Below are 27,109 nucleotides of genomic sequence, written 5' to 3'. Positions count from 1 at the left end.
CATGATAATGACTGCTTGGAATCTATTCAGGTTGGACTCGATACCTCTCTCGTCAGTATGAAACCTATGAATTTCCTAGCCTGAATCTCGAAAGAGCACTTGGCGGGAATTAGGCACATATCATACTTTCTGACTGACTGCAGGACATCCTTCAAATCTTCTGCATGGTTGCACCCTTTGTAGTCCTAACTATCATGTCATCAACGCAAACCTCCAGGTTTCACCTTATCAAGTGAGCGAATACAATGTCAATAAGATGCTAGTAGGTGGCTCCAGCATTCTTGAGGCTAAATGGCATGACGTGTAGTAGTGGTTGCCATGGCTCAACATAAAGGTTGTTTTAGGAGCGTCAAAGGGTCTATCCGAATCTGGTAATACCCAGAGTATGCATTCATCAAGCTCAACATGCGGTAACATGATGACCCATTGATAATGCAATGATGTCTGATAGCGGGTATGATTCTATATGATTGGCAGCGTTTAGATCGGCGAAGTCTACACACGTGCGTCATATGTTGTTAGCTTTCCGGACTAAAACCACTTTGGTTTGCCAGGAGGGGTATTTCGTTTTTGAGATGAACCCAACATCTGATAGTTTCCCCACCTCTTTATCAATGGCAACTCTCTTTTCCTTTCCAACTTCTCACTTCCTCTATGTTATTGATCTAGAATAAGGGTGGATGCGAGGCGATAGTTCACCACTTTGGTGACTAACCTAAGCATGTTAGAGGGAGCCGATGTGAACAAGTTGACGTTAATGAGTTTTTAGACTAGCTCTCGTTCCTCCTACTTAAAGATTTAAATGCCTATCTTCGTGACCTGGTGAGCAAAAAGGCCTATATGGACCTCCTTCGAGTCCTTTCTAGGCGTGGGATTTTCTGCTTCTACGCCTAGTCTAGGATCCCCACTCAAGATCATTATTTGGAATTTCAAAAGAGGGGAATCAACAAGGGCGATATTTTCCCTCCCTATGGCTAAGCTATTTTGGTAGCACTCTCAAGTGATAAATTGGTCTCCTCAGATTGTACTGACTCTCCCTCTAGAAAATGGACATTTTAAGACCATGTACAGGGTGGAAGCAAATGTCTCTAGTGCGTTGTTGACAGGTAGCCTAAGAATGATGTTGTATGGTGATAAGGCGTTCGCAATAAGGTAGATGGAATTAATCGCTTTGGCACCTGAACCCTTGCCACAAGCGGTTTCCAAGGTTACATGGACCATTACTTCTCTTTGTTCATCTGACAATCTTATTAACAAGCTGTTGAATACCTTGATGCCGTTAGGTTTGCGTTTCTAGTTTTAGAAGGCGTCCCAGAAAAAGAAATTAATGATGCTACCATGATCTATCAAGACACGCTTGATATCCCAATTTCCATGTTGCACGATGGTAACTAAAGGGTCACCGTTGTGAGGGCTATCTTCAAGGGCGTTCTTCTCAGAAAAGATGATGTTAGCCCATGTTTTCCCTCGCGTGCCCCTGGGTAAACCAAGAGATATTAAATTTGATGCAAGCACTTGCCTTACGTATTTATCTGGTAGGAGTTAAAGCTACCTCTACCAACAAAACCTCTAATATAATGTTTGTGTTGTAATGTAGGGACATAATAGTGACCCTACGGGTGGCCACTGTTGTATCGATAAAAAAGTATAGGTGTGCATGCTTCCTATGTGTAGGGAAAGGACACTAAAAGACCTTAGTTAGTATATTATGTGGCATGGTGGTTAAGGCTAACCTATGGTGGTGAGAAGCCCTGCATGATGGTGTTTTACTGTGATTTGGAGGTCATGCTCACATGAGGTGATAGACCCCGCGTTGAGTGTTGTGCTTAGGTATAAGCCTATGTGGGGTGTGACTTGAATATATTAAGATATGTACTTTCCCCCCCTGGGGATAAGTATTTATAAATGTCTTTTAGGTCTAGGGTTCTCTTGGAAAAGGGTCACCACCCACCTAGTCATTGGTGGACTGTTGAATCCATATTTCCAATGGGGACGTGGGTTAACTAATGACTCTGACTTCTCTATGTCCAAGAAACATCTTATACCACACCTCATCTAACTGAGCCATAAGAAAGTCTTGGGGGGACGTGATATTTTTCATGGGGTGACATGTTATCATCGCCCCTCTTAGGGCAACATACATTCATCACCATAGGTAGATCCTTTTACAAATATAACACTATAATATCCAACTCATAGAAACCAGTAACCCAAGGCATCCTTCATCGTAGTCTCTTAAGGAAAAATCCTAATTTGAGGCAATACAAATTGATAATACGATGGAAGTGAGGACAAGACTAATACTTCAAGAATCTACTTTTCTGGAAGCGAAAAGACTCGTCTAGAGAGTAACATAAGGAAAGATGGGCCTACGGAGTGAGGGGCTTCACTAGCACAAAGCACATAAGGAAATCACCTTAGTCGTTTCAATTAAATGAACAATTCATAAGGTATATCCGATCTAATTTGTTTAATTAAATGAACAATTCATTTACTCATTTCAAATGTTAATGAGGTCTTTTATTTAAGGTTTTTGTATGAAAAATTGATGCACCCGACTGGATTGAGATTGAGGCAAAGATTCGCTTTCTTAGCTCCCTTCATTACCAACTTAGGGTTAATCATATCTAAACCGGATGAAGTCATGGCGTATGTACTCAACCGTTTTATGGCCAGCATAAATTCAGAAAAGTTGTTCTTCTTACCGTTTAATACCGGCAACGGGTTAGACTTTAATTCTAAATTCATCTATTATAATTTTTCATATTTTTACATTGTGTAGAAAGTTTTCATCTCACATTTGTTTTGCCTTACAGTGGACATTGGTTGTTGGTCGCGATTAATCCTATCAGTGAAGTTGTATATTTTCTGGATTCCTTACACAATCCAGTTAGTACATACGAAGCTATGAAGAATTTGGTTGATACGTAAGTGAGATTGTTCTAAATATTCGTGTGTATATTTATTTATTTATGGGAATTGTTTTAAATTATGCGTTTATGTTTTACTAGCGTTATACTAGTTTTTCGAGCACAAAGAGGAAGTCAAGTACCAAAGAGTAAAGCCAACAACATCACATGGATTCAAGTGGAGGTATATTAATTAATGTTTCACAACTTTGATTATATAAATAGTGATGATATATACGTGATAAAACTTAGGCCTTATCCATATTTTCTTTCCATGTGTAGTGTCCTGGGCAGCGTAATGAAGTAGATTGCGGTTTTTACATGTTGCAGTTTATGAAAGAAATTCTTCTTTCGAATCAAATAGAGATTCCGTCCAAGGTATGGATTTCTAACTTAAGAGTTATTTTAATATTTAACACATATTTCTCATATAATTAAATAGTTTTAACTTAAACATACCATGTTATATTATTTTGTAGTATTTTGACGACTTCAAGTGTGCTACTTACTCAAAATCTAAGTTGGATGAACTTAAGGAGGAATGGTGTCAATTCATGATTGAGTTGAAAGTTGTATAGGTATACTGAAATTTTACTATAATTGATGAGAATTTTGAGTATAGCCAAGTGCATGTTGCAATATTTGATTTATCTACATAGATTATTAATTGATATGTAGGCCGTTTGAAATACATTCGTGGAAAATGTAGAATGGTTTTATATACACTAATGTAGAATGTTTTTCACCTTTATATTATTTTGTTTTTGGTTTTCTGTTATTCTGTTTTGTGATTATAATGGTTAATTTGATGCAATTGCAGGATATTGAAGGGTAAAAAGGTTAGCTGGCAAGAAGAAAAAGTAGATATTTAGCATCCTTTTGACTTGTGTAAAAAATAACAATGTTTTGGATAATGCAATTGTTTTCATTGAATTGGATGTAATTTTGTTGTTGTTTATTAATATATTCTTAGCATATAAAAAATTCAAAGTTTATTCGTATATATATATATATTCTTAGCATCTTAGCTATGAAAAATAGAGTTTCTTTTTGTTGTTTATAAGTGAAATTTGTAATGGTATATTGTACAGGTGCAAAATGTGGTGAAAACCTGGGGCAAGCCTTTTTTAAATAGATCCATTTAAAAATTTCGTGGACATTAGACAGCGCTTTAAAAGAGAAGCGCTGCCTAAAAGCTATTTAAAAACTTTGTTTCAGAAAAGCGCTGCCTAAAGGGGGCCTTTAACAGCGCATTTAAGAAAAAAGCGCTGGCTAAAGTGGTACTTTAGCAGCGCTTGTGGGGACAGCGCTACCTAAAGGTGGCCTTTAGCAGCGCTTTTAAGATGCTTTTTCTTAAAAATTGTTTTAGAAAAGCGCTGTCTAAAGGGGGTCTTTAGCAGCGTTTTAGATATAAAAGCGCTGTCTAAAGTGGGCCTTTAGCAGCGCTTTATAGGTAAAAGTGCTGACTAAAGGGTGCCTTTAGCAGCGTTTTCAAGGTGAAAAAAAACGCTGCCTTTACCTACGGCAGCGGGGGAATAGATAGCGCTTTTAAGCGCTGCCTAAAGCCAAAAAAAGCGCTGTCTATGTGCATGTTTGGCGTAGTGGCAACATACATTCATCACCATAGGTAGATCCTTTTACAAATATAACACTATAATAACCAACTCATAGAAACCAGTAACCCAAGGCATCCTTCATCGTAGTCTCTTAAGGAAAAATCCTAATTTGAGGCAATACAAATTGATAATACGATGGAAGTGAGGACAAGACTAATACTTCAAGAATCTACTTTTCTGGAAGCGAAAAGACTCGTCTAGAGAGTAACATAAGGAAAGATGGGCCTACGGAGTGAGGGGCTTCACTAGCACAAAGCACATAAGGAAATCACCTTAGTCGTTATTGAAAATATTGAACTAAGGATCATCTAAGTGAAAGGTAATCATCCCTTGATCACAAATGTCATCCTGGGAGGTGCGTGCAATGTAGAAAAAAATTGAGAAATAACCAGAGGGAAGGATTCCAAGACTTGTGCTAAACACAAAACTGGAACACCCACATATAGGCCTAAGCCCTTAATTGAAGCTGAGAGGGGGCAACCTTCAAGTGCTTCAGGACGACTACCTCGAATCCAAAGAAAGGTAGTCGCTATACTATCTTGGAGAATAGACAGTCATAAAATGGGACCAAGCAGCAGGTACAAGGGCTACATCTATGGAAAGGACCGAACAATCCAAAGGGTTGTCGACTGCATTGTTGAACTATAGGTAAATAAGGCCTCATAAAATATTTGTTAAGTTAAATCATGAATAAATATGATCTTTATTTGTTTTGTCATGGTTAAATTGTTGCTAACCTACACAAGGCCTTCAAAAAATTGAGACGAATTTACAACCACCCAGCCGTACTTGACCACATCAGCCAGCTCCACCAACGTCACTCCCCTTTGGGATAATTCATAGACTTTAAAGTGTTCGCCATACTTTACCCACAAAACTATGCTCGATCTACCCCGATACTCCAAGGCATTCTCTCATCAACTTAAAACCTGCATTTTTGCATCACTCAAAATTAGAGGGGGTCATATTAGGACCTCTCTGTGATCCTTCTCACCACCATCAACCAATAAGAAAGCCTTAAAAGAGTCCAACGAAGAAGCTCCCCCATCAAAGGAGTTCCCATATACCTTGTTGGAATAAGAATCATAGGTTAGTGACACAACTTTGTGGCCCCTATAATCAAGAACAAGGGGAGGGAAATGTGAATCAAGAGATACCCTCATTCCCGTAACAGAAGAAATATCACTCTCATAATCACTCACTATGTGAATAGAGCTATCACTCATATTGGCCAAAGAATAGGAAACGTTAAATGTAAAGTATAAGTTAAGAAGGGTACCTCGATAAGCAAGGTTGGAGAGGCATAGGAATGAAGAAATCCAAGAACTTTGAGTAAAAAGCTACAATTGCTCTGGTATGTGCTTTTAGGAAGAGAAAAAGACACTTGCTAATAATAATTACTAATGAAACTGAATGTCAAAGATTGAAACTGAATGTCAAAGATTGTGAAAGGTTTCTTTGGTGCTCAGGATTCCGCATCAACCTATTACATTCAATTATGGTTCTAAAGCAAAACTAATGTATTTGAGCAATAATATACTGCACATATAACGAGGTTTGCTTCGACATCCATGTACATTAAATTTTTTAACTATACCAATTACCTATTACTTTTTTCACTTTTTAATTTTTTTTTCAAGTTTGAATAATTTGTTAGTAATATCATGGTAACTTGCATAATGCCCCCAACCATATCACTACTCCATGAGTCTCGAAATAGATTGGTAGATGATGAATTAAATTATAATAAAAAAAACTTCATCACATGAACATATCCAACTGTTATTTACAATGAGTCAAGAGTAAATAAGAGTTTATAAAAATAATTCATAATTATTTTCAAATATAAAAAAAGTATTTTTTTTCTTTCTCCGTTTCAAAGGTTACTTTTTTATGATGATTTAATATAATTGAGTTTATACAATCATTGTTCATTTTATAATTAAATAATTTATTTCAAATATAAATTTGTATTTACATGCATTTTATAGATAATATTCAATAGCAAGGCATACAATTAATTTTCCATTTCACGAGTCACTATTAGAATAATTTCTATTTTATTTTAATTATCATTTGTCTTTATTTAAGCAACAAATTTTTTATTTTTAAATGTTAAATATTTTTCTTTCTCCATCTCACGAGTCTATTTTTATTTATTTTTGTATAATTATTTAATACATATGATCATTATTATTTTACAGTTAAGTAATTCATTTTAAATTTACACGTTATATATATTTTATATTCTATGAGATTCAATAATACTTAATAGCGGTATAGGCAACTAACTATTTATCTCGCGGATATTGTCGGAACAATATCTAATTTATTTAAAGGAAAATGCTAATGGTTAAGAAAACATAAAAACAAGAAAGGCAAGAATAAATCTCAACCATTCATTATCACCACCATCCCATGATTCCTATTAAAAAGGAAACTAAATTAAAAATAAATTAAAAGTTTCCCTATAATATAATGACATGTGTTCATTCTTGCATTTCTTCTCCAAATTCCTTCGTACTAAATAGCATTACTCTTATTTAAAAGACAAATGTCAAAATTTTTTTTTTTTTTTATTTCTTCATTTTACGAGTTCTTTTTTAATTTATACGTTTATTTAATTTAATACAATTAAATTTATATAATTATTGTTATTTTACGATTAAGTAATTTATTTCAAAATTAAAATATAAATTTAAATACATATTTTTACTGTAGAAAATAAATTTACTTGTAGAAATGCACTTTATACCTCTAAAAAAAATTGAATTAAACCACTCCAGGGAGGTAAAACAAAAAACTTTTGAAAAAAATTTAAAATACAATGTAGTTTGAAACCCTACCTAATTTCTTCTCACTCAATCCCCAAAATCGCCCTTGACTCGCTCTCTTTCACGCCGGCCACCGCACGCCGTCGCACCACCAGTTGCGAAGAACGGTGATCCCGTCTGTGGCTCCCACCTCTCAGACGTAAACTTCCCATTCACACTTCCTGAATTATAATAACATGCAAAATTCAAACTCTCACTTTCATATTTTCTATCTCAGGCTTTCGCTCTCACTCTCAGGCTTTCAATTTCAGGTATCAGTCTTGTTCTCACTCTCAGAGTCGTTTATTTATTTCTGCTTATATTCTCACTTGGAACGTTAGTTAAGCTTTGGTCTAGTAAAGTTTCCATTTTTGTAACAATCGCAATGTTTCCTTCTATGGATTGTGAAATGATTATTTTCATTTAGTTCTCTTAATTATGCTTACTATTTTTGAAATCATTTCACCATCTGCATTTGATTTGAGATGATGGTTAGTAATTGCTAGAGATTGAATTTATGAGAGGATATATTCTTTGTCTCCTCTTTTATCGGTGCTCTATGGTTGCATACATGGTATTTGACGAAATGTCAATTTGGTACAAACCTTTTATCTGCAAGTCAGAAGCTGATTTTTTATTAAGTATTTGCATCTATAGTCATCAGCACGATTTGGAAAGATGCTACAACTAGTAGCTTTAGTTTCATTTCACCCCAAGTTTAGAAGATACTACCGTAAATCCTAATGATCACTTAGAGCCAGCTTCAATAAACTTTTCTAAAAGCAGTTATAATGTAAGAAGAAACATTAAGAGAATCTTACGTTGACCATGAGTCCATCAATACCCTATGCAGAAGAGATCTGATCGACATAATCGGTTGCAAGAATCTAAAAGAAAGAGTGTAATAGGAAGGGCAGCTGGCAGTGATTTCCTCCCCTTAGAATCAGGAAAGTGAAAAGATTGCTACAACCTATTTGGTAAATCTTTGATATGTTTTGAATGAGTGTGAAGACCATGTGTGCAATGGATTCAAAAGGACTTTGATTAATATTAGTTTGTTCCTTCTATTATCTTATTTTCAAATTATCATTTGAAATTTGATTTGAATTTGTTTATAGATTGTTATTATACTTAGTCAATGTCAACTGTCATTTTGGATTTGGTATTAGCCAGTGTTGTTAAATAACTGGCATAGTGCTTCTATACCCCACTATACTTACATAGCGGGATTTTGAGTAACTGTGAAAAAATCCGAGAGCTATTACGATGTCACTACCACTGCAATAGTGGTGGCCTTTTCCATATTGCTGATAGACTGATAGCGGTCACTGCTTACATAGTGGAAGTTATTGTTTTTTCCCCTAATGATAAGAAAAAGATATATTATCTTGGTCTGAACTTTGTTCACTCCAACAACGAGTTATATTTATTAATGATATTTTTTAGGCGGTTTAGAGTCAACACAATTTTATGAAGTTCTAAAGAAAATTCTAATATATGTCTTTCTTTGAAGAAAAGGATAATGTAAGAAAAAAGTATTCTTAGATAATGAAGACTGTGTAAACACCAAGATGACAATCAGATATTTTATGTGTAGAATCCCATAGTTACAACACTAAGAATTTCAAGAAATTGATACAAAATTTTAGACCATTAGTTTAAACCGTAACCCATTAAGAAACCAAACTTTCTCAGCTAATAACTGTGAGACAACTGGTAATCACATGTTGTGGTGGGGTACATTAGCTTTATCCGAAGACTTAGGTTTTTTGTCAATGAAATGTAAAAAACCCTTTCAATTTTCAATTTTCAATTTCTCAAGTTTTTCAATTTTTGGATACTTTTTTTTGTATTTTTTCTATTGAACTTGTTGAATTTTAATTTTTGTTTACTTTTTTTTTTGTATTTTTTCAATTGAACTTGTTGAGTTTTATAAATCAAAAGTGTTGAAAATCCTATATTAGATAGTGATATAACCTGATCAGTGGTTATAGGTGAGGGATGACCTTCTCCTTACAAATTGGTTTTGTGGGATTAAGTTAGACTCAAACCAAATTCTAAAATAGTATCCAAATATATCTTGGACTTGGATAAGTTAGGCCACCTCGTTACTGAGCTACCAAAGTATCAAGATCACACTCCAAATGTAATCCTAGACATGAGGTGTGTTTTTAGAATCTCACGTTGGAGATGGATTTGGTCTAAATAATGGTTATTTTTGGGTGCCAACCCTCACCTTTCAAATCGGTTTTTTAAGGTTGAGTTAGCCCAAAACAAAATTCTAATAAAGATTTATTTATAGTTGTTGACTTGTTGTAAATATATCATCATGTGTGTGTGTGTGTGTGTTTGTTGGTAGTTAATATTTTTTTTGGATAAATTTATGTTGAGATTATAAATTACTACCTCCGTCTCTAAATATAAAACACTCTTGAGAAAATTGTCTCTTTTTATAAGACTCTTGTATTTTCAACTGCATTAATTATTTTTCTACCATATGCAATTAAAAATAAATACTATGAGGGGAACTTAAACTATTTTTCTCTCTTGATAGATAAATTTGTAAACACAATATCAATTACCAATAGATTTAATACTACCTTCCACTTTTTTAATTCCAATGATTTAGTCAGGAGGAGTCTTATATATTAGGGATGGAGGCTGTATATACTTTTTTGTGGTACACCATTAAACGTGTTATTACTTAATATAGATGATTTTTTGTTTTTTTTATCATATATAATTTAAACAATTGAACTAATTTTTTATTCTGATTTTATTGATAACTTTTTTTGGTACCCTTGAGACCATAGTTATTAAATCTAGGCGGAATCATATTGGCATGTTCGACGCGGTAGATCAGTGACTTGGTCAAATAATCACTGCGGGCGACTTGTTTGATAGAGGTGTCAATATAAACTATAGCTCATGGCCCATCACATTTTCCCCTAGTACGACGCCCCCAATCTGACCCCTTATTATTATCCTAACTCACAAATGATAAAAATTATATGGGATAGGGATGGGGCCGGATCAATGGTGGGCCATCCACTGTTGTACAAAAACTACTATGCCTATATATGTTTGCCTAGGGTTTTCTCTTCGGCCGTTCCTGAACTCATTCAGTGCTCCTGTGTGCTCTTTTGCATTGGCATTGCTCACAGATCATATATTCTCTAATCTAGCTCCAATTCCTCACTTTGTCCTCCCCCTTCTTTAGTTATTATCGTTCGCTTGCTGAATCTGTTTTGGTCAGTGGTAAGATTTTTCTATTATTTTTATGGTATTTTTCATATTTGGCAGATAATATTTGAATACTAATGCAAGTTTTTATGGTCATGCTTCCTTGATTGGTGTCTATCATTTCATATTCTGCATGTGTTTCTTCCCCGAACTACTCCCAATTTCATGTGCTTTGTCGTATTTTGTGAGTTGCTACTAGAATTGATAATTTAACAATCATTGATGTTGCGAACATACATGTTATAGCTGAAGATGTGAGCAATAAACTCCATTCTATTTGTTGCTTTGACTATTTTATGTACTTAACAAAGTATCTTGAGAATTTTAGGTTATGAAAGACGCCATGCAATATATTTCTTGATTGACATTTTTTATGGGGGCAATATTAATGCTGTGATTGTTTAGGTGATTTCTTCCTGCAGAAATTTAATGGGATCATAAGATCTCATGTATTTGCTTTTGTATTGTCAATTCAAATAGTTTACTTGTTATTATCATGTTCTCTTGGCTGGTTTCATGTGGGTACTGATTTCACCCTAGATCTTAATGTGTTTTTTTGAGTTCACCATAGTTCATATCGCTATATTTGGTTCCAAAACTCACCATCACACAACTCATATTGTAACACTCTGAAGGTAAACTTTTCTGTTGTGTTCCTGTATACTTCTTTTTGTCTAAAATTGTATTGGTAGTGACTTCACTGTGATTTTTCTTTTCCTTTTCATTTGCCTGATTTTGAGCTAAGTTTGAATAAGAACCTTAATATAGTTTGTTCTTGTGTGTGAATGTTGAAATGATCACTGCTTACTAATTCACTCCAGTTTTTAGTAGTAAACATTGTGAATGAGGAAAAAGGAGCTTGCAATTTTTCTGAAAAACCAACTCAGAGTTGAATTGTTTTTAGTAACGGGGTTCATCATGTTTTTGATTCTTGTATGTTTGATCGTTTGGCTAATGTGTGCCATATTATTGTTATAAATATGATATAACCAATATTGTTTGACTTTCCTGACAACTGTGTTCCTTGGACTTGTATCTCTCAATGGTTGTATTGATGATATGCATTCATACAACAAAATAGTTGCTTTTATGAAGGCATTGTCAGACCAACAATACATTATTATAGCTTTCTACTGATTTACTGATATGAATCCTGTTGGCAATGTCTGTGATTTATATACTTTTGAGAAGACCAAAGACAAGTGAAAGGGATACTACAAATATCTAAATTTGGAGCACGATATCATTAACATACTTAATGTTCTGTCTCTTTTTTCTCTCTATTTTCCCAGTTCGAGACAGAAAACATTGAGTTTAAGTTCCGATGTAGAGATTGAAGTTCATTGGTCATATAGGCTTTATGTTCAATTCAGCTGGTATCTTTTTATTTGGTTGCCAACTCCGTGTTTATGTGATTTTAATTCTTGAGAATCAAAATGCTCATATCTTGTATCTTTATTAATTTATTAACTGATTCTCATTGCAGATTTGCTTACTTTATCACATGTATTATTCTTGACTGATTTTTATTGCACTACTTGTTAATAGGTGGGTGGGGAAACAACAACAGTTCTTTAGAAGGAACAAGAGAGAAGTTGCTATTTCAAAACAAGTTGGTATTAAGAAATGGTGAAGTCGTTTGGTTTGGGATCTGAACCAGTGTCTGGTATCTTGATTCCTTCGAAGAAGAGAGAGTATAGAGTCACCAATCGCCTCCAAGAGGGCAAGCGTCCTCTATATGCTGTCGTTTTCAACTTCATCGACTCCCGCTACTTCAACGTTTTCGCCACTGTTGGTGGCAATCGGGTTCTCTTCCTTGTTCTATTCTTTTTCGTTCAATTCTCATACAACCTTTTAATCCTTTTCACTTGAAAGTTTCAATCTTTAACCCTCTATCCTTTTCTTTCATTAGGTTACTATTTATCATTGCCTTGAAGGAGGAGTTATTGCTGTACTGCAGTCTTATGTAGATGAAGATGTATGGCAACACTCTACTCTCTTCTGTGTCTATCATTTTTTTTTGCCTCTACCACCACTATGAGGGTGTAGTTGATATTATTATAATTATAAGAAACTTCGTCAATTTTAACCCATTTTTTCTGTAGACCAGAAGGATGAATCTTTTTACACAGTGAGCTGGGCTTGCAATCCTAATGGTTCTCCATATGTTGTGGCTGGAGGAATCAATGGTATAATTCGGGTCATTGATGCAGGCAATGAGAAGATACATAAGGTACTTTGGTAGTAACTATAATGATAGTTATTTAGTATCTTTAACTTGTTAGTTTTGAGTTTTGTAGTAACTATTGCTATCTAAATATCTTCAATTTATTTTTGTTAATTCAATAATATTGAAAAAGTATTAGTTAGTAATTGGATAGAAATCAAAAAATTAGGTAAATAGATTGTTTATTATTGAACTGGAGATTGATGAGCTCAATGATCTACAGTGGTGAAAACAGAAAAAGAGAATATAAACCAGAGTTAGGCTCCTAAACCAGTGAGAAATCTCTCCTAACTGGCTCTAACAAACTTTCTGAATCCCTCTCAAAGCTTTATTTGGTGGTCAGTGACCATTCCTTCTTCTCCGCGAGCGAACCCAAGGACAAAAGAATGCCACCACCCATAACCAATTGAAATAGACTGAAAGATAATTAGAGTCTTGTCCAATTCACCCTTGAATTGCTTTGCAATGTACTTGTGTAAGCATTGTTGTTGTCATCAGTTTCAGTTTGAACTTTCTGCTAGCTCCAACAAATACACAACATCAGTCAGTACCAGCACATATTCCCGTAGGATAAGATTTCCTTGTAACAATGAGTAAAACAGGAAGCCAGTAGCGTCATCAACTAAGCACATACCAAGTGCATCACATAAAGTAAATAGCAAGTTTATGTGTTGACCACTGTGTGCATTCCCTTCCTTAGCTATACAATCCAATTAACAATCAAATGCATACTTGTAGGCCTTGCATAAAGTGTTTTCAGAAAGGGAAGAGTTTTCTTTGGGTAAACAATATGAAATAGAAGTCCTCCCCGTGACAATCCATTCAAAACACTTGCCCAACTATACACAAGTTATGAGTGTTACTGTTGCATCCAAGTAAGTTGGTGAGATAATTAGGTCAACAAATATCCAAGTAACTGATGCGTTTTGGATCATACACAGTAAGATTAGTCTACGAATTGTCCCTACCTTCTTTAGACCCTTCCCTTTTCAGTATCTTGATCTGAAATTTCACGGTGCTTTGTTCATAGTCTTCTCTAACGGCGTTCTTAGGACGGTCACAGGACGTAACACGTACCAAGGAAGAGCCACAGTAGATAGACCAGTGTTCTACAACTTCAATTCAAAAAGGATTGCCGTAAGTGGATCTGATAGTGGTCGACTCGACGGAGGTCGCAAGTTGTGCACGACTTGTTCCTCCACAATTTTGTTTGGTTCCATCACTTGTTTCTTCTTCTCCACCGTGTCTTCCTTTTTCGGTTTCACCTCTGTTTGGAACACAGTTTCACAGTGATTTTTCAATGCATCGGTTATGGGCAATATGCCCCCCCAACCACACTTGAGATTTCCCGTGGAAACATGCCCTAAATACGTTGCCATCTCTGCCCTCAACAATTGACGAAACTCCACAAACGATTTGACTAATTCTTCCAATGTTCCCATTCTTCTTCCAATGCATCCAAAAATTCATCCTCCGTCAGTGGCATGATTGATCACGCTGCAAGCTCCCCTCGAATATCAAAAGGTCGTACCATTGATAGAACTCAGAAAATTAGATAAACAAATTGTTTAATACTCCTCCGTCTCATAAAAGTCTCTCATTTGCACTTTTTCTCTATTTCAAAATAAATGTCTCTTTACAATAGCAATACAACATTTATTATTATTATTTTTCACTATCATACCCTTATTTATTATCTTTCACTCTATTCTACTAATCCACTAATTATAATTAATTAGGGCATTTTAGTAAATGATATTCATATTATCATTAAAATCAACACATCTAATCATTTTCTTAAGAACCTCGCATAGCTCAAATAAGACACTTATTATGAGACGAATGGAGTAATGAACAGGAATTTGACGAGCTCAATGCTTGACAGTGGTGAAAACAGAAAAAGAGAATGTAAACCAGGATTCAAGGAACTCATAAATCAGAGAGAAATCTCTTGTAACCGACTCTTAACAAACTTTCTGAATGCCTTTCAACTTCCCTCCCTCTCTCTCTTATAATTGAAATTCCCTAAAATTCAGGAAATATTCTAGCTAGCTCTTATTGGACTAAGGCCCAGATCCAAGGTTCTATCATACTATGTCACTCTATAGCAGTGTTATAGTGGAACAGCGTAGCGGTTGTAGGGTTCGGTGCAAGGCTATTGGTGCATGAGCCACTGTCAACGATAGTGGTTGTAGCGGCAGCTAATTGCGGCCCCAAATCGCCGTCGCAGCAGCTATTGCGTCCTATATTAGAATTTTAGGGATAAATTCCTCAAATTATATTTTTTAAACTGTTGTCTTTTCTTAAGGGTATAGATTTCAATCCGAACCCTTTGAAAAGTAATGTTATATCCTTGCTCACATATTATTGTTTTGTTCTTCCTCCTTTTAGTTCAGTTATGTTTTATTCTTCTTCTCTTCTTCAGTTTCATTACTCTATATTTTATTTTCATTTACTATTAACTATAATGATCTCTTTGATTTTGTGTATTAGTCTATTTTTTGAGTATTTATGTCTACTATGTACTCTTGTTTTTAGTCTTTGCAATAGCGCCTATCTCACTACCCGCTATATCGCTATTTGCTATAGCATTTTAGAGGGGCAGTGTTAAACGCTATTAGAGATTAACAACATATCTATCATAATGTAATTCCTCTTGCTTTCTGACATGATACCCTTCTCTCTACAGAGTTTTGTTGGCCATGGGGACTCCATAAATGAAATCAGGACTCAATCGTTGAGGCCATCACTTGTAATATCTGCCAGCAAAGTAAATTGCACTTCTCTTTGTTATATTACTAACTAAAGAATCACTTATCTTTCCATTCTATAACTTCTAAAGTTGACCAGGATGAATCTGTTCGGTTATGGAATGTTCACACTGGAGTATGCATTTTGATATTTGCTGGAGCTGGTGGACACCGTAATGAAGTCTTAAGTGTCGTAAGTGTATTATGCATCTAATATATCGTCCCCTTAACTTGATAAATTACCAAATTGTGGTGATAATTGATGTTTTGGTTACTAGTCCAAGTAACTTTATATTTTTTACTGTAGGATTTTCATCCATCAGATATATTTAAGATTGCCAGTTGTGGCATGGATAATACTGTAAAAATATGGTCTATGAAGGGTAAGGCATTTGGTTTCAAGTTGGCTGCTATTATCTCATTGGTTTGATTTTGTTCATTCTTATATGTCATATAATTGAGTTTCACTGTATCTTCCATAATGTAATGCCGGAACCATATAGAAAAGATAAAAAGTATACCAGAAAAGGTCACATAGTTTTCCCCAAAAATAATCATCGCTGTTTATGTCATGTAAACACTAGTATTTTAATATCACACTCAGAAAATATAAATTTGTGAAATTCGTGCATCTTACCACTAAAAGTCAGTCTCAAAATTAGATTTAACTTTGAAGGGATACAGGTTTTAAACTGACAATAGTGGTAGTGTATCTAATGTATTGTCTTTTTCATTGTAAACCATCTCTGCCGTCGTCTTATTTGCAGATTTCTGGAGCTATGTAGAGCAATCATTCACATGGACAGATATCCCTTCTAAGTTTCCTACAAAATATGTCCAATTTCCTGTAAGAATCAGTTTATTTTAATCACATATCATGTATTGGTTTTTCTAATAGTATCTAATTTCAGGTATTCAATGCGTCAGTTCATTCAAATTACGTTGATTGTACTAGATGGTTGGGTGATTTTATCCTCTCAAAGGTGAGTGGTTGCTCATTCCAGTGTTGGTCTACTTGCTGTTAGAAAATATGAGTTTGATTTGCTGTGAGAAACAATGTTCCTAGCAACTTACATGATTCTTTCCCACTAATGTTTACACTCAATCTTTTATGATACCAAATACAAACTGTAAAAGTAATCAAGAAAACAAGGAATGTAGGATTTTCAATTGGAAGTTGGACCACATTGGTTTAATGTTTGGAAATGCTATACACCCTAAAATGTTATTCCTACCAATATGTTTGGTAAATTCTTGATATTATTACTAACTTTTAAAAAAAAAATTATTAGTTTAATAAAATAATAGAACAAATAAGTAAAATTGAGAACTCGTGCAAATTTTATTACTGGGAATATTTTTCCCTTTCAACCAAATCTTACATTCCTTGAAATCCATTTTGTAACTGGAAAACAAACACACATGTAAGGCTCATGAGTCAGTGGTTTGAATATTCTTTGATTTCATGAAGTTATTCAGTTCCTAAATTGATGGACGATGTTATGTTTCCAGAGTGTTGACAATGAAATTGTCTTGTGGGAACCTAAAGTGAAGGAACAGGCTCCAGGGGAGGTTAGTTAGAACTATTATCTGTTTCTTAGCTTTTTAATGTATGAAGTTTTAATTTAGCTGCAGCCTTTCTTTTTTTGGGTGTTTAGGGGTCAGTCGACGTACTTCAGAAATACCCTGTTCCTGAGTGTGATATATGGTTCATCAAATTTTCCTGTGATTTCCATTACAATGCAGCTGCAATAGGTAAGACTATCTGATTGCTATAATTTCATCTTTTCGATATATTTTTCTTCTCCTAATGCACAGCTTCAACTAGTTGTTTATTGGAAAGATTCTAACTTTTGCTTTTACTGTGTTTTTTTAAATCTGGATCTTCTGCCAGGCAATAGGGAAGGGAAAATTCTTGTTTGGGAATTGCAGTCAAGTCCTCCCATTCTTATTGCAAAGTTCGTATTCTCTAACTTCTGTTTATGGATTTATATTTAATCAAATTTTTATGCTAAGTGCGAGTTACCTTCAGGTTGTCGCATGCTCAATCCAAATCTCCAATCAGGCAGACAGCTGTGTCCTTTGATGGAAGGTGATTTCTTCATAGTTTAGGTGATGCTTCTCATAAATTTGATGGAGTAGTTTTTATGACTGTTTTTCTTTTTCTTATGTTGTAGTACTATTTTAAGTTGCTGCGAGGATGGGACAATATGGCGCTGGGATGACTTTGCAAACTCCGAAGCTGCTTAACTTATTTTCGTGCACTATTGATGTAATGTGTACATCATGTAATAATCCAACATGAGGTACTCCTGGTTTATGGGTTGAATTAGTCTTGAACATGAGAGAACCTGGTTTATTATTTTACAAAAACATGTTTTATTTGGATTACTAAAATATGAAGTGTGGGATGTATCACTTTTATGTTGATGCATTGATGAAATATATATTAGTACTATGTGTTACTTGCAATGATTTAAAGAACTAAACCAACTCGATTAGATTGTGCGTGTGTTAGTTCATGTGTAAAATTACGTGAGTTTGGCGAAATACGGAAATACACCAGAAAGAACAAACCTTTTATTATTTCTTGACTTATAAATATTTAATAAGTAATGCCATCATACAATACATCTCGGTTTATTTTTCCAAAGATCTAGAAAGCCTGCTTAATTAATTGGTTCAAAATGCATCTTAAAACAAATAAAACATATTAATTAATAATTATTTGCATGTGTATCATTGTATATGCTTCTACTCCTTGAACAGTTTTGAAGCAGCACCTTTGTCTAAGTACCATTTCAGTTCCCCTTCATAAGGTGAAACCTTTTCAACAGGCAACTCAACAGTTTTTGCATCATCCTCAAGTGCAGTGTAAACTGCTGTTGATTTACCTGCTCCGGTAACCACCATTGCTACATTGGAAGAAGCATTGATCACCGGAAATGTGAAAGTGATTCTCTTCGGTGGTTGTTTTGGCGAGTCATTGAGGAAAGAAACCCACTTCTTATCCTCATTGAGAAGAGGATGACCTGGGAATAAAGATGCAACATGTCCATCTGGACCCATACCTAGGAGCATGAGATCAAATTTTGGTAACCCATTGGTTGAGGCTATCACATTGCTAGTAACCAAGCGTCTTAGGGTTGTCTCATAAGTATCTGCTGCTCCATCAGCTGGCAGGGAATCATCAATAGAATAAACATTGAGAGGAGGAATTGGCACCTACCAAAAGAATAATGAAAATGTGATTAGAATAAGAGACCTCATTAAACCTAGCACCTATTATATTGTAATAAACAAAGCACATGAATTAACTACCTTGGAGAGAAATCCATCTTTGGCAAGCTTATAGTTACTTTCTAAGTCATCTTTTGGGACAACTCTCTCATCAGCCCAGAAAACATGCCATTTTGACCAATCTATGGTTTCAGCATATGGAGAATCAACCAATTTCCTGAAATAGAAACATAAAAAAATTTTGACAAAGAGCATATGGTTCCTAAATTGCTCGACTTAATTTGCTCATTTTCGAGATTCGAGAGACAAGTTTTACATTGATAATACTCACCTAAGGTACTTGATCAATGATCCACCAGACAAAGCAACCGTGAAAGCACCTCTTTCTCTGGTAAACTTGGTAGAAAGTTGAGCAACATCATATGCCAAGGACACAGCAAGGTGTTCCTTACTGAAAACCTCAACATTCTTATAACCCTTTTCCCACTTAAGTGATGCCTCTATTTTCCCCACACTCCTATTGCGTGAAAACACTTTATTATGCCTTAGAGGTTGATAAACAATTTTGTTCCCAACATGGGTTGGTAAAATTGATGTCTTTAGTGATAGTGGATTTGGTTTTTGTGCACAAAATAAACTACTTTGGAGAGTGCATGAATTTGACAAAGTTGTTAAGAATGACATTTTTGGTATTTTAATAAAAATTTGAATATACTATGCAAGTTTTATTTGCTTGCTTGTTATGTTATTTATATGTTACATGTCATATTCTTTTTCCATGTTAGAAGTAAAGCAAATGCTAAATAGTAGTATGAATTTTTTGTCTCTACACGCCAAGAATCAAACACGAGGAAGACAAACATATGAAACAACTTTAAAGAGACCACATAGTATCGTGCTTTATATGGACGCACAGAGTATCATTCTAATTCTTGATGCTTTTGTTATTAAATTATTTTGTGGTTAAATATATATTTCCTGTCTATGAATTTATCAATTTCCGATCATTTCTTCAACCTTTCATCTTAAAGTATTGTTTCTTAAAAAATTCCAGTCTCCCCTTTCAATTCGACTATAGTGTCATCTGGCTCGCGACATTATTGATCAACAAAGTATCATTAATTTATCATCATATTAGGTTAATTTATATTTTGTTCTTTTACGGGCCAAAGTAAGCTAATAAAGCAAAGGATATAGAGAATACCAACAAAAAAAAAAAACACAGGCTCTGTTTGGTAAGTCAAGTTTTCGAGCTTATAGCTTATGTCTTATGTCTTATAAAGTCGTATGATAATTTAGACCCGTTTGGTAATGGTCTTTTCATCACGAGCTTATAGCTTATTTTACTAACTTATAGCTTATTTTCCAGACGCTATTTCAAATAGCGTTTTAGCTTATGTCTTATAGCTTATCATTTTTTCTTCCTTTTTTATCCTTATTATTTTAATTAAAATTTATTTTTAACCCTTTTAATTTATTTTAATTTAAAATAAAATAAATATATATTAAATATCTTTTATGTCATTTTACATTTATAAGTTAATTTAACCGCTAATTTTACCAAACACTTCAATTAGCTTATAAGCTATCAGTCTCAACTATCCGCTATAAGCTATAAGTCATCAGTCATCAGCCATCAGTCATAAGCTATAAGCTATCAGCTAGCTTATCAGTCAACCGCTATTTTTACCAAACAGACCCACAGTCCCTTTTATAAACGACAAGGAAGGATCAAATAGAGTGCATAACTAATATTAACCATAACACTTTAAGAAAGTATTATTCAAAACGTTAGAATATTTTAACTTGATTTTTGTGTGTGTTAAGTTACATATTTATTTTAAAAAAATCACAATCTTATTGGACAAATTAAGTTAGGGAATTACTCTTTCCGCTTAAAAGGTTGCTCTTCCATCACAGTTATAAAATAAAATTATCTCTAAAATATAAATATATATTTTCAGACGTACCTTATACATACATAATTCATTCGTTAGTGAGTTAGATCTTAATTTTATGTCAAAAATTAATATGGAAATGCACATTCGACCGAGTTTTTAATCAAAAACAAGTCAGGCCTCTTCTTCTTCCTCATTTCTTTTCTAATCTCTCAAATTCTCAAACCCTCTCAAGCTCTCTCAAACCCTCTCAACTCTTTTTCAAATTTGTACTCTTAACAGTTAACATCTAGTCTACCAAAAGGTTCAACACTAAACTCACATTTGATAATTTTTATTTTTATTTTTCTATACATTTGTAGAAATTGAACATTAGGTTGTGTAGTAGATTGTTTAGATGAGCAATGCTGTCAGGTAGTTTAGATGAGCAGTGCGTCTTGAGAATGTTGGAATTCTATGCATTTCTGTCTTTTTTTTTCTTCGTTTTTTTTGAGTTACTGGTGAGTACGAAAATGCACTTTCGTATTAGTTCAGTTTTTTTTCCAAAAATCCAGAAATGCATTTTTTGTATTTAGTCTGTCTGCATTGTTCGCTTTGATTTTCAATGTGTTTCATCTGAGTTTGGTTTTTTTCTACTATGTAATATTCGTGTGGTTTAATTATATGTATTATGGTTGATACCCAAGATAGATTGAGGCTCGACACAGTGTTGCAACATGTATCTGTTTGTAGGAGAAAAGCGTGACTCTCGCAGCCACCAATATGTTCTAATTCGTTTAACGCGAAGACGTCAACTTTTGGGTTCATGCCCTCATTGAAGTTCATTAAAGAGAATACGACAATCACATTGGCGGCAGAGCTCTCGTCCACAAATTACTTAGAGCACATTACTATTAGCCCACATTGTTAAAAGATAATGTGGTGTTCGTCAAGAAATGAGACTACTGCCAAAGGCACTCCGATATGCAACCTGCCTTGGCTCCGTTTATCCACTCTATGACATTGACTTAACCCTTTCAGGCTTTCACTAGTGAGGAATGGACATTACATGCCTATTTCCTCTGGCTCTTGGACAACTAAAATTCCTGATCATTGGGGTGAACTATTTCACAAAGTGGATAAAGGCAAAGGTTGTCGCCAAGATTATAGCGGAGAGAGTTTGTCATTTCTACTGGAAGAAAATTATGTGGAGGTTCGGGCTACTAGGCAGTCGCCAATATTACATCAGAGAGAGTTCTCGCACACCAAGGTCATTGAATTCTACCACAAATTGGTAAGACAGAAAAATGTAACATAAATTTTGTCACTATTAAAAACATGTCACTTCACTTCTATAATTCTAAGAGTCTGTTTAGTAAGACAGATTTTTAAGTTTATAACTCATGACTTATAATTTATAAGTTCAAATGACAATTTAGACCCGTTTGGTAACGGTTTTGTCATCACGAGCTTATAGTTTATTTTGCTAGCTTATAGCTTATTTTTCAGAGGCTATTTTAAATAGCGTTTTAGCTTATAACTTATTTTTTTTTATCTTTATTATTTTAATTTTTAACAAAAATACACTTTTTTCTTTATCTTTTATTTTAGTTTATTTTAAAATGAAATATTATGTATTAAATAACTTTTATGTCATTTTATATTTATAAGTTCGTTGAACCACTAATTTTACAAACATTTCAATTGCTATTTTTACCAACATACCATGTACATTTCAATTCATGGAGGAAAAACAAAAATACTTTTGAAAAAAATTGAAACCCTAACTAATTTCTTCTCAGTAAATCCCCACAGCTGTCCCTGACCAGATCACCCACTCTCTTTCACGCCGGCCACCGCACACCGTCGCATCACTTACTACGAAGAACGGTGATCCCATCCGTGGCTCTCACCGCTTCCCATTCTTATTTTCCGAATAACAATAACACGCAATATCCAAACTCTCGCTTTCATATTTTCTCTCTCAGGCTTTTGCTCTCACTCTCACTCTCAGGCTCCCAATTTCAGGTTTCAGTTTTGTTCTCACTCTCAGAGTCGTTTATTTCTATATATGCTCACTTGGAACGTTAGTTAAGCTTTTAATTATCTAGTAAAGTTTCCATTTTCGTAACAATCTCATTGTTTCCTTAGATGATTATTTTCATTTAGTCCTCTTAATTATGGTTACTATTTTTTAAAGCAATTCATCATTTGCATTGGGTTCGAGATGATGTTTAGTAATAGTAATTGCTAGAAATTGAATTTATGAGAGAATATTTTCTTTGTCTCCTCTTTTACCGGTGCTCTATGATTGCATACATGGTATTTGATGAAATGTCAATTTGATACTAACCTTTTATCTGCAAGTCAGAAGCTGATTTTTTATTAAGTATTTGCATCTGTAGTCATCAGCATGATTTGGAAAGATGCTACAACTAGTAGCTTTAGTTTCATTTCACCCCAAGTTTAGATGAAACTACCGTAAATCCAAATGATCACTTAGAGCCAGCTTCGATAAACTTTTCTAAAAGCAGATGTCATGTGAGAAAAAACATTAAAAGCACTTATTTTACATAATCTGTTACAAGAGCTGATAGAATGAAACTAAGCAACCACCATTCAGTTATCCAATGCCCTTAATTCCTCTTTTTAGTATCATCAGCATAAACAAGAGCTGATAGAATGAAACTAAACAACCACCAGTTAAACATTTTTACTGCAGTCAAGTGTATGGAGCAGTCAGAGTCAAAAAACCACTTATCTTAGTTGAAGATCCAAGATAGGTATGAGAAATTAGGCAATTATTATTTTCCAGAGTTTTAACCACGGCTTGGTTAATCAATGCTGATTTTGACCTTAGAGAAATTAAAGAAAAGACAAACAAAAGAACCTGTTGCACTCAACCTATCACAGAAGAGATTTCTTCAGTGCAAGTATCTGTATACAGCTAGAGTAGCCAGATGTTTAGCACAATGTTGCGACAGTTAGACAATATCCTTGACTTAACTTGCTTTTGATGAGAACATCATTTTATTAGTTGAGTATTTCTTGCTAAAAAATAGTTGAATACTCACTTCCTTCCAGGTTTCCAATAATCTCTCCACTTGAAAAATTTCCTTCGACTGATATACACTATCCTTAAAAACACAACTAGTAGGATTGCCTTCGAAGGAAACATAACAGCTATAAGAAATCCTTCACTATAGATTAGAACACAAGTTCCTTCAGAGCTGGAAACAAAAAGAATGCTCTTTTTCATCAAAGACTTGTCACGTTTATGTCAAAATTTTGATTAGAGAAAAGAGTACACCTTCTTGGATCAGCCTCACATAGGAACACTTTTCTTCCAAACACACTTAGATGTGCATTTATGAGTGGATTTGAGAGATTCCCAAGTATCTTTGGGCACAATACATGTGATAAATGTTCTGGAACTTAAACATCAAAGTTAGAGAGACCCTCTTCAGACTCTTCACTTCTGTCTTTCTTAACATCAGGATTCTTCCAACCTGACACACTTCAAAATTCCACTGGCCATTGATTTCCAGAATGCTGTCACCATAGCTTTCCAAAAGACAAATGATACCAGAAAAATATCTCCTTGAAACTCACCAAATAAACACACAAGGTGGCTGTTTTGATACCAATTGAAATTTTCTGGTACATGCATAACACATGCTAACACAGTTGTCTTACATGATGTCAAGACAAATGTTACGACATCTGGAAACAAACCGGTTTCATCAGACTGAATTTGATACTGAAATAAAAATTGCAGAATGATAAATAACATATGAAGTTGTTAACCCAGTTCGGTGCAACATCACCTATTCTATGGGCCACAAAACCAGGAAGGAAGTCTATTATCAGCAGTATTAGTTCAAAGCTAAGGACTCCCGTTTATAACTTCTCGCCTAATCACTACCCACCGCTGCTTCTGCCTAGAAATGACATCTAGAAATGCCATCACACTTCCAATCACCGCAGTGGCAAAATAGTCACACACCCTGGACCAAAGGAACCAAAATAGAAAGATCACACTTTCAAATCAACAAGTCACAAACTAGTGACAAGGGAAGACTACACTTCCAGTAAAATATACTTAGCCTTGCTTCACAGCTTCAACTAAGAACATAACTTGATCTTGCTTAAAAGCATTGATCAAGAACAACACTCAACTGTATGCTTAAAAGCTTAAAGAGTGAAGACAACACTCAACTCATTACCTAAAGGCTTTTGAGTGAGAACAACCAGCTTGACAAATAGTCAAACAACATACAGTCTGCCACACAGTATCAAAAGATACGTGGGAGACTTGAAACACAAGAGAATCTCAAAACCTAAGCTTTCTAATCTTTCCCAAATTTTACAATTCTGAAAAACTAGTTACATTAGATCTAGGGATCTCTTTAAAAAGTCTTCAGCAATCCATGGGCTTCGAGACACTTTACTTGATCCACAAGCTGAGAATTGCAACAAATCTGTAGAGAAATTTTTTGAATCTTGAAAACAAATATTGTTTCAATCTTCTAATTATAGAAATTTTAATTCTGGCGGAGATTTGATTCTTTTGTTCCAGATTAAATATTTTTGACCTGCGTAAATCACTGAAATATATCCAACGGAAATATCACAGAATAAATTTAAAACAAATCAAATCTGTCAAGATTTTAAACTGTCTGTGTGTTGATCTTCTGATATAGGATTTCACGACATCAGTCAGGATATTTGGATTTTTCCTGTAAACTCACACTCAGTTGTATCAAGAGATCAAGATGTTATGACATCTTGCTTAACATCCTTCAAGCACCATGATTTAGTAAAATTCTGTCAACCCCAAAAACAAGGAACTAGCAGTATTCTCTACTCTAACTTCTGTTTATGGATTTTTATTTAATCAAATTTTTATGCTAAGTGCGAGTTACCTTAAGGTTGTCGCATGCTCAATCCAAATCTCCAATCAGGCAGACGGCTGTGTCCTTTGATGGAAGGTGATTTCTTCATAGTTTAGGTGATGCTTCTCATAAATTTGATAGAATAGTTTTTATGACTGTTTTTCTTTTTCTTATGGCGTTGTACTATTTTAAGTTGCTGCGAGCATGCGACAATATGGTGTTGGGATGATTTTTCAAACTCCGAAGCTGCTTAACTTATTTTCGTGCACTGTCGATGTAATGTGCACAGTATGTAATAATTCAGCATGAGGTACCCCTGGTATTATATTAATATATGGGTTGAACTAGTCATGAACATAAGAGAACCTAGTTTGTTATTTTACAAAAACATGTTTCAAGCAGTATTCTTCAAGCACAATGATTTAGTAAAATTCTGTCAACCCCAAAAACAAGGAACTAGCAGTATTCTCTACTCTAACTTCTGTTTATGGATTTTTATTTAATCAAATTTTTATGCTAAGTGCGAGTTACCTTAAGGTTGTCGCATGCTCAATCCAAATCTCCAATCAGGCAGACGGCTGTGTCCTTTGATGGAAGGTGATTTCTTCATAGTTTAGGTGATGCTTCTCATAAATTTGATAGAATAGTTTTTATGACTGTTTTTCTTTTTCTTATGGCGTTGTACTATTTTAAGTTGCTGCGAGCATGCGACAATATGGTGTTGGGATGATTTTTCAAACTCCGAAGCTGCTTAACTTATTTTCGTGCACTGTCGATGTAATGTGCACAGTATGTAATAATTCAGCATGAGGTACCCCTGGTATTATATTAATATATGGGTTGAACTAGTCATGAACATAAGAGAACCTAGTTTGTTATTTTACAAAAACATGTTTCAAGCAGTATTCTTCAAGCACCATGATTTAGTAAAATTCTGTCAACCCCAAAAACAAGGAACTAGCAGTATTCTCTACTCTAACTTCTGTTTATGGATTTTTATTTAATCAAATTTTTATGCTAAGTGCGAGTTACCTTAAGGTTGTCGCATGCTCAATCCAAATCTCCAATCAGGCAGACGGCTGTGTCCTTTGATGGAAGGTGATTTCTTCATAGTTTAGGTGATGCTTCTCATAAATTTGATAGAATAGTTTTTATGACTGTTTTTCTTTTTCTTATGGCGTTGTACTATTTTAAGTTGCTGCGAGCATGCGACAATATGGTGTTGGGATGATTTTTCAAACTCCGAAGCTGCTTAACTTATTTTCGTGCACTGTCGATGTAATGTGCACAGTATGTAATAATTCAGCATGAGGTACCCCTGGTATTATATTAATATATGGGTTGAACTAGTCATGAACATAAGAGAACCTAGTTTGTTATTTTACAAAAACATGTTTCAAGCAGTATTCTTCAAGCACCATGATTTAGTAAAATTCTGTCAACCCCAAAAACAAGGAACTAGCAGTATTCTCTACTCTAACTTCTGTTTATGGATTTTTATTTAATCAAATTTTTATGCTAAGTGCGAGTTACCTTAAG

General features: G+C 34.5%; 2 protein-coding genes and 2 long non-coding RNA genes across 4 annotated transcripts; 3 read left to right on the top strand and 1 right to left on the bottom strand.

Annotated features, from left to right (window-relative positions):
- Window positions 1-3,020: 3,020 nt before the first annotated feature.
- LOC131600381 (uncharacterized) lies at window positions 3,021-3,910 on the top strand. The gene is made up of 4 exons (XR_009283128.1): window positions 3,021-3,093; window positions 3,192-3,287; window positions 3,389-3,487; window positions 3,730-3,910. It is a non-coding gene; the product is annotated as an uncharacterized LOC131600381 (long non-coding RNA).
- Window positions 3,911-7,315: 3,405 nt separating this feature from the next.
- On the top strand, window positions 7,316-18,016 carry LOC131596060 (polycomb group protein FIE1). Its single transcript, XM_058868620.1, has 15 exons — window positions 7,316-7,498; window positions 7,577-7,610; window positions 12,130-12,387; window positions 12,494-12,559; window positions 12,692-12,814; window positions 15,498-15,578; window positions 15,659-15,751; window positions 15,866-15,941; window positions 16,326-16,405; window positions 16,470-16,541; window positions 17,071-17,130; window positions 17,217-17,313; window positions 17,453-17,516; window positions 17,591-17,650; window positions 17,736-18,016. The coding sequence occupies exons 3-15, from the start codon at window positions 12,208-12,210 to the stop codon at window positions 17,806-17,808; spliced, it is 1,125 nt and encodes a 374-aa protein (XP_058724603.1). The 5' UTR covers window positions 7,316-7,498; window positions 7,577-7,610; window positions 12,130-12,207; the 3' UTR covers window positions 17,809-18,016.
- Window positions 18,017-18,125: 109 nt separating this feature from the next.
- LOC131596061 (probable 6-phosphogluconolactonase 4, chloroplastic) lies at window positions 18,126-19,504 on the bottom strand. Its single transcript, XM_058868621.1, has 3 exons — window positions 19,130-19,504; window positions 18,880-19,015; window positions 18,126-18,783 (listed from the first exon to the last, which is right to left on the bottom strand). Exons 1-3 carry the CDS (start codon window positions 19,480-19,482, stop codon window positions 18,313-18,315), a joined length of 960 nt encoding a protein of 319 aa, XP_058724604.1. The 5' UTR covers window positions 19,483-19,504; the 3' UTR covers window positions 18,126-18,312.
- A 2,886-nt stretch (window positions 19,505-22,390) lies between these two features.
- LOC131596063 (uncharacterized) lies at window positions 22,391-25,917 on the top strand. Its single transcript, XR_009282150.1, has 2 exons — window positions 22,391-22,703; window positions 25,379-25,917. It is a non-coding gene; the product is annotated as an uncharacterized LOC131596063 (long non-coding RNA).
- The last annotated feature ends 1,192 nt before the right edge of the window (window positions 25,918-27,109 follow it).

The sequence above is a fragment of the Vicia villosa genome, linkage group LG4, assembly GCF_029867415.1.
Source record: "Vicia villosa cultivar HV-30 ecotype Madison, WI linkage group LG4, Vvil1.0, whole genome shotgun sequence".
NCBI classification, from domain to species: Eukaryota; Viridiplantae; Streptophyta; class Magnoliopsida; order Fabales; family Fabaceae; genus Vicia; species Vicia villosa.
The sequence above is the reverse complement of the archived record's forward strand: the minus strand, read 5'-3'. Positions and strand labels throughout refer to the sequence as shown.

Excerpts from the sequence above, each read along its gene's own strand:
- LOC131596060 (XM_058868620.1), top strand. The coding sequence starts at position 12,208 with ATGGTGAAGTCGTTTGGTTTGGGATCTGAACCAGTGTCTGGTATCTTG. Across the intron at positions 16,542-17,070 it reads GTGATTTTATCCTCTCAAAG|AGTGTTGACAATGAAATTGT; the intron begins GTGAGTGGTTGC and ends TTATGTTTCCAG. Across the intron at positions 17,517-17,590 it reads CCTCCCATTCTTATTGCAAA|GTTGTCGCATGCTCAATCCA; the intron begins GTTCGTATTCTC and ends AGTTACCTTCAG.
- LOC131596061 (XM_058868621.1), bottom strand. The coding sequence starts at position 19,482 with ATGTCATTCTTAACAACTTTGTCAAATTCATGCACTCTCCAAAGTAGT. Across the intron at positions 19,016-19,129 it reads TCATTGATCAAGTACCTTAG|GAAATTGGTTGATTCTCCAT; the intron begins GTGAGTATTATC and ends TTTCTATTTCAG. Across the intron at positions 18,784-18,879 it reads AAGATGGATTTCTCTCCAAG|GTGCCAATTCCTCCTCTCAA; the intron begins GTAGTTAATTCA and ends TTCTTTTGGTAG.